General features: G+C 37.8%; 1 protein-coding gene across 2 annotated transcripts in view; it reads right to left on the bottom strand.

Moving 5' to 3' along the window:
• Nucleotides 1-353: 353 nt before the first annotated feature.
• The window catches only part of slco4a1 (solute carrier organic anion transporter family, member 4A1), a 33,877-nt gene continuing 26,735 nt past the window's right edge, over nt 354-7,495 (bottom strand). For both annotated transcript variants that reach the window (XM_024293735.2, XM_024293734.2), the window contains exons 7-12: nt 5,533-5,788; nt 4,247-4,409; nt 2,701-2,876; nt 1,735-1,799; nt 1,511-1,659; nt 354-724 (exon numbers count right to left, since the gene is read on the bottom strand). In XM_024293735.2, the coding sequence (XP_024149503.1) occupies nt 554-724; nt 1,511-1,659; nt 1,735-1,799; nt 2,701-2,876; nt 4,247-4,409; nt 5,533-5,788 (980 nt within the window). In that variant the 3' untranslated portion in view covers nt 354-553. The remainder of the gene's footprint in view (nt 725-1,510; nt 1,660-1,734; nt 1,800-2,700; nt 2,877-4,246; nt 4,410-5,532; nt 5,789-7,495) is intronic.

The raw sequence follows: 7,495 nt of genomic DNA, 5'->3' as shown, positions 1-7,495 counted from the left end.
TTTATTGAAAAACGTGCTAAAATCTAAACACACGTCCTTCCTTTTTAGTATTATAGTGACTCAGAAACATTCAGCCAAGACAGGAGTGAAGATAAATGGAAAAATCTGCAGAAAGACCTGAAGTGTGCAACCAAACTCAGATTTCACAGGTTTTAATTGTGTTATAGGCTCACGTTGGTAGAAACAAACATCTAATAACAGTGGCGTGTTTGACAAACGACCAGCTCTGAATACTAGAGACTGAAAGGGTTTTTATACTCGGTTTGTTGGCTACATTTGTGCTGGCTTTACGATGACTTGCAGAAAATCTCTGGGTCTATCAGAGCATTTTTTATGTGCAGTAACCTTCATCATTTTTTTTTTTTTTTTTGGCTTTTGGAGGAAGACGGTTGTGTTGACAGCAGGAAACATAAACTCTGCAGTGACGCCCGCCCAGAGGCACGCGGGTCGGAGCGCGGTTTTCTCCGAAGAGAGCAGCAGTGTGTAAATGTGCGCATAAAGGCTTTCCGGCTTTGTTGCTCCATCCTTAAAACGACCCTCGCTGTCTGTGATGTCATAACCTGGCGTGCAGGTTGGCGATGACGCCGTCTTCGGGCAGCTCTTTGATGGGCAGGTCGCTCCTGAGTCCGATTCCTTGGTCGGTGCTCTCACAGCTGCTCTGAGGCGACTCTGGGGGGGGCTGATACAGGACACTGGCCAGCAGAAAAAAGATGGCCCCCAAAGCCTAGAGGAGGGTTGATCAAAGTGTTAAACCAGTAAAACCAGGACATATCTTTAAAACTCTACATTACTCTACTATTGTTTAATTTCTGGCATAGAGGAAAGGGATAACACCCGAAGACTTGTCCTTTATCAGACATGAATGAACGACGCGGAGAGTGAATCATCTGAAGTAAAAGTCCATGACATCCTGATCATGGACACCTTGTGAGCATTATCCTGCTCACACCAGGGTCACTTACAAAACAACTAATTATTAAATTCGGTATTTGTACTTTTATCTTTTAATTTAAATAGTTTTTTTTGCAAAAATCCGACTATCTGATAAGTTGTGGGATGCATTGTCATAGCAACAGCTACCAAGCCTGAACCGACCTCACTCTGCTGCAGCTGAGGAAGCTGCTACACATACAGTATCTTCCAATGGTGGCTGGTCTTTAATAGAAGCAGAGTTTGTTACTTTAGACGCCGCTCTCCTTCTCTTTCTGCCAGAGTTATGTCAGATTGGACCACTTTGCACTTTTCAAATCTGGTCTGAAAGTGGAGTCAGCCTCCAACTGTCCTGTTTGATTACCCTTTCAGCTGAACTTGTTCTCTTTTTAGCTTTCAATAATTAGTTTTTACTTGACACCCTGCAGCCAATCAGCATTGAGTATCATTGAAATTTTTCACATTAAGATTTTTGGTGAAATGTTTTGTAATGTTGGGGTTTTTCTCATGAATATATTTAATAGAAATATTGAGATGAAAGAAGTGTTTCTATCTCCCTGAGATGTGTGAAAGCCGTTACCTTGTAGATTATCCCCGCGACCAGCGTGTACCGACTCATGGCTGCGTTGTGGTAGAGGTAGCAGGAGCCCTGCTCACCACACTTATCCTGCCACAGGAGGCAGGAAATGTCGATGACGGAGCCGAAGGCTATGGGTCCAGGAATGCCCCCTGTAGCAGAACAAGAGAGTACAGCTTTCAGGGTTTTAGGTTAGAATGGACATTTGAAGACGGAAGGAGACCTACCAAGCGTGCGGACGACGATCCACTGAATGCCGAGTGCAAAGGAGCGCTGGCTGTCTGGGACACACCTGCAGGAGGGAGTGGACAAAGACATGAGTGCACACTGAAGATGAAATACACAAAAAACGTTCACTTTAAGGAGCTTGCTAATAATATTTTAACTTTAATTTAGTAATATATTGATTATTTTGACAATACGTGTGTTTTTCCTCCTCTGATGTGGCGTGAGCATCATCACTACTGTTCGCCACATCAGGGGAGGGATGACACAGACGCAGATCTGGAGCAGAAATGACACCCCTAAAACCTCGGTCACTCGATGTCATTCATGTCCCAGTAGCTAATGGATTTAAAGCCCCGCCCCCCACATAAATTAGCCTCTACTCTGAAAAATGAAAAATCTGAACAGAAATTGTAATTTGAGGACTATAAATAAAAAAAACAGAAGTTGAACACAAAACAGCAACTGTTACACTTAAACATTTTTCCTTCTTTTATTTGATAGCAGTTTTGGGTTTAAGTTCTTTTTAATTAATAAAGTTTTAATGATTTCTTCACACTTGATATATTTTTAATTTACAACTATTAAAATAGATTTAATATTTCTTTCAACTTTACCATGACCAATTTTCTTTTTTTCATTCAAATAAACATGTTTTAGGTTGATTGTTTATTTTAAATAAAGTTTTCAATATTTATTTTATCATATATATATTCTTATACACATCTACTTTTTAATTTAAAACATTGTTTCTAATCTTTCAAGCTTACAATTTGAACTTTTGATTTTAAAATTGTTATCAAAATGTCTTTTTTTTTTAAATAAATGACTTTTTTTCTAATTCACAATCTGTTTTTTTTTCTTTCACTTTATGCTGATCCTGATTTTAGCTCATAGTTATTTTCATCATTCCAAAAGCTTAAGGTTTGATACATTTAAAAGAAAAAACCAAGTGTTTCTCCGCCCACCTGAGGGTGGCGGTGAGCGCCGGGATGCTGCACAAGAAGGTGAAGCTGATGACGATAAAGAAAAAGGAGAGGAAGATGCTCATGTGGTGGCAGGTGTTCCCACACTTTCCTGCAATGGCAAAGCCCTCCTCACCCCACGATGTGTTACCAACAACACAAGTACAACCAGAATACACCTGAAACACAACAACGTTAAAAACAAAGTGACTTTAATTTTAGATCATTTTGACAACCTAAAGAAAAGCCTTTAACAATAAAGTGCTTAATGAAATGTCAAAAGGTTTCTCAGAAACTAATGAATTAAAATTTGAGCAATCCTTAAGGCTAAAATAATGTAATAATAAAGCTATAAATTAAATAGAAAAAAGCGAGACTTAAGAATCGAATTCAAAATAGGCAAAACTATGTGCTAAACTTAAAACTCTACATGCCTAAACAAGTGTAGGATCCTTAAAAACTCCAAAGGAAAATGACATAAAATGAAAGAATAGAAAAAAAAATGCTGTATTATCAGCTCAGCACTAAATTAGCTGAATCAAGGAGGACAATTTACACTAAAAATGCAAAAGCTGAAAGATATTTAGCCTGTCCAAACAGGAATAACACAGAAAAAACATACTACGAAAATACAACTAATGACTTTATTTAATTATTGTCCTGATGTAGAAGCACAAAAGAAGATATGTATAAATGATCTATTTTTGGGATATTTTCAACTGCTTTTGATGTTCATAACTGTTCTAATAATTTTGTTATCAGACACATGTGTGTGTCTGGAACAGTTATGAACACTATAGACGCTATGAACTTTATCGCATTTTGATGTTTATATTCTGGAAGTTATTTTGAGTATCATAGTTGTAGATGTACCTCTTCTGTAAAGGTATGCATGTAACGGGAGCAAAAAAACAAGTTTTTCCTCATTCTGCCAACTTTCATTTCCCCTGCATAGGAATGTAATATTGTAATGTAAATATTTTTTTGTGGAAATGAAATATTTTTTTAAAATGGCTTAAAAAAAAAAAAAAAACTGTTTTAAAAATGGGAAAACTGCTTAGAAACCTAACTAAATTCTAACAGTTCCTAAAAACCCCTTAAATAACTTTAAAAAATGTTTAATAATATAAAAATGACATAAATTGATATGTGATCTACTTAGTACTGAATTATCTGAAGCAAGAAAAGGAGAAACCCAAAAAATTATGCTATAAAAAATCATTATCTTTTATACATTAAATTTTAAAAAAGTGAAATTAAAATAAATAAAAAGCAAAAAAAAAAACATTAAAACATGTTAACTTACACTAACTGTTTAAGATGCTGAGCTTTATTGCTGAGCAATATTCAATTGAACAAACACTGCATTTTAAAAGCTACATTTAATGCATAAAAAAGTATAATATCAAGGATTATTAAAAAAAAATGTAAATAGCGTTAAACATTTTCAAATCATATGACAAATTATTTTCATTAATGCCTTGGTAACATCAGAAGACACAAATGTAAATCTGTTTTTAGGTAGCCGTGCAGGCGGGTAAATGTGTACCTGTTTACCCGTAGTCTTCTCTGTGTGGTTGATGGATGTGCAGCCGGCGTGACAGGGAGAGTAGTACATCACATCATCTGAGCCGCACACGGGGTTGTACACCTCCTTGACACAGTTACAGGCAGCATTACAACTCACAGTGAGACTTTCATCTAAAGACGAGCTGCAGGGGAAAAGAGAAAAAAAAACATAGTTAGGACTAGCTTGTTCTATGCAGTCACTGCAGGCGTTAAAACATGCAGGCTGTTGTTTTAAAGAAGCAGCTGCACGCTAAGCAAATGTTAGCTTTAGCAATGTGGCTGTCTTTTTGTATTCACTAAAGGTTTATTTAAAGGTTTATTCCAGAGGAAAAATTCTCTGAAATAAACCAAAAGATTATTGAACTTATTAAAGCTGCACAAAAAAGATGCAACGTCACATAAAAGACTTGGCTTCTCAGAGAAGGAAGAGTTCTGAAAGAGCACGATTAAATGACCAAGATTAATTAAAAAATTCAGAAAATTGTTTATCAAACACGAATTAACGCCTTTCTGTTTTTTTTTTATTTCAAAAATCTTTCCAAAAAAACTTGAATTCATCCGTCTAAAAAAGTGTCACTATTTTAAATTTAGCTCAATAAATAACAATTGGTTAATAATAAACTGAAACGTAAATAAACTTTCATCAGGGATCGGTTCCCTTGTAACCCTTGTGCTTTCCTTGGCATATTTACATTAAAAATGGGGTCATCTGGACCCCACTTTTTTGCTGCTGCAGTCAAGGTAATTACCAATCAAATAGTCTGCCTTTTATGAAAAAGCAATTTAAACCAAGAAAATACACAAAGTACTATAAATCGATTGAATATGTATTTTTCTAAGTGACCGTGTTATAAGCGGGATAATGCCCGACTAAGCGAGCATTATCAGAAATTGACGCACACCTGAACCGCTCAACCTGAACTGGCAGAAGTTAGTTGCTTCACAGTTAATTAGCATTAGTAAATATTAATGCATCCATTTTTTTCGGACTAATTGCATGATTTAACACATTAACGTTAACAGCCCTAATAAAAGATGTTTATATATTTTTTTATGTAAATATGAAAGTAAAACAATGTGATTTCTGCAGAAGTTATTGTTGCTGTGAACAGTAAAAAGGAATTATGTGAGAGGAACTTGAATTCCCAAACAAAGGTGAAATGTCAGCGTGCCTCTAAAGACAACTGACTTAAAGAATGGCTATGAGCGACTGACGCTCTGTAAATGCTACAGGTTGAACGCGAGGGCCTCATTCCTGCTTCATACCTGTTTGAAAGCTGCACTTTCCCGGCTATGCTGTATTTGTCCAGTGGATGCTGCTCCGCCAGCGGGCGGTACGGTGCTGTGACGCCAGCCATAGGCACATTGGGACAGTGGGTGAGGAAGATGAAGATGGCGAGCAGACTGACCATGGCGCACATCATGCAGAAACGAATGATGCCTCGACAGCGCAGGTTCAAACTCTTCACGATGTAGCCCCCCAGGAAGGTGCCCCCTCCTCCTGCAGGGACCACCATGTATCCTGAAGTGGGGAGAAAGAACTGGCTAAGTCGAGGTGTGAAAGAGATCAAAGGAAGTAACAGCATCTCTGAGAAGAGCAGCTAGTCTAAAGTCTTAGTCACGTGTACCCATACAGGGGTTGACCGTACGGGTGCTGCAGGTTTGTGGTTGTGTGCGTCTGTGGAGGGTCATAGAGAGGAGAGGACCGCAGTTGTGTTTTCCAGTTCCCTTGAGGCTCGTACAGCCCAATTCATAAGGGTAATTGAAGCTGCACGCACTAATGACGTAACGGTGATGCTGTTGGATGGTGTCCTTACTCTGCACTTTAGTCGTTAGTAAGGTGGGTACTGACCGCGAGCAAATGCTGCAGGAATAGAGGGTAGGTGATACAAAAGTGATAGTAGAATGGCTACACAAATGATGCTCTGATTGTATAAATTACAGACAAAGAGGCTACACTTACAGTGCGGACAGAAAAAAAACAAATATGTACAATGTGCCTGTGTCTCATCTACTTCAGTCTTACTAACACTGGTGTAAGTATTTGATTGCTCAGCGTGCCCCTAGAAAAAATATGAACAAAGATTTTCACTCCACAGGTTCACCGAGTGGTCTAAGACTCTGATATGTCATGTAGGTTCAAGGCATTCTGACGCCCAACTTGTTTGGTTAGGGATCGTGTCACTTTTTGACACTTCAGATGCCCCCAACTCGTTGTTTTTTACAATTGCTAATTCATTTAGTTTAATTTAATTTATTGGCAATAGCCAGCATGTCATAGAACAAAGAGTTGGGAGTGAGAATGTGTTAAGGATCACTTGTGTATTAAAACTTTTTTTTTTTAAGTAAAGGAAACTTTAACTTTCTTTTTCACATCTTTAACACATATGACCCAGCATGTGTAAAATTTAAATCTACTCCTTGGAGCTGGTTTTACAACAAAATGAATGGAGCCAAATTAATTCACTAACTAACCACTGGACGGTTAAACAAGTGTTCTGAACAGAATGTAGTTTGTGTTTTTTGCCTTCTATCTTTCGTAGCAATCAGGAGTTATGAATTTGGTTGATCCCAAAGTCTTTCTCTAGATGAGAGAAATCCTCACAGTCGTTTTTTTCAAGTCCAGGTCAGATGTGTTTGCTCCAGTCAAAGTCAAATATCAAACTTATTCAGAAAAGCTGCGACTTGTAAGCCTTTGGTAGTTATTAAAGTTAAGTCAACTTCAAATTGCTTTCCTATCCCTACGGCTTCTCCTTACCCCTACATTTATCCCTTCAAACAGAGAGTTCTGGAACAAAAATATCTTCAAATTCAGATGTTACTACAGCTTGATGATGTCATCAATAGTCGCCAATCCTCTACAGTAGCGTGTAGCTGCCAGCACTCGGAAAATATAAGACATCAGTTTTATAACTTTAAAAAGTTGTGGAAAATCAAAAGTATAATACCTATATTTAAGTGTAAACTTCAGACCACGCCCACATGCACGATGCGGATCACTGAGGGATGCTCAGCCCTAAGTTGCTACAGCTGCCCTTAAAAAACCCTTTCAGACACCACTACAGCTTCAAGTGTCTCTACAAGTGGAGCAATAGTGAGGAGCTAGAAGCATCAGGAAACAATTTGGTTTCAGTCGTAACCCTTCCGCTCTCCTAGGTTTGTTTACATTAAAGGTGGGGTCATCTGGACCCCACAAGACAGTGCGCTGAAGTTTTTTTTTTTTTTTTTT

Source organism: Oryzias melastigma, linkage group LG7 (genome assembly GCF_002922805.2).
Source record: "Oryzias melastigma strain HK-1 linkage group LG7, ASM292280v2, whole genome shotgun sequence".
Classification (NCBI taxonomy): Eukaryota; Metazoa; Chordata; class Actinopteri; order Beloniformes; family Adrianichthyidae; genus Oryzias; species Oryzias melastigma.
This window is presented reverse-complemented; position numbering and strand designations above follow the sequence as displayed.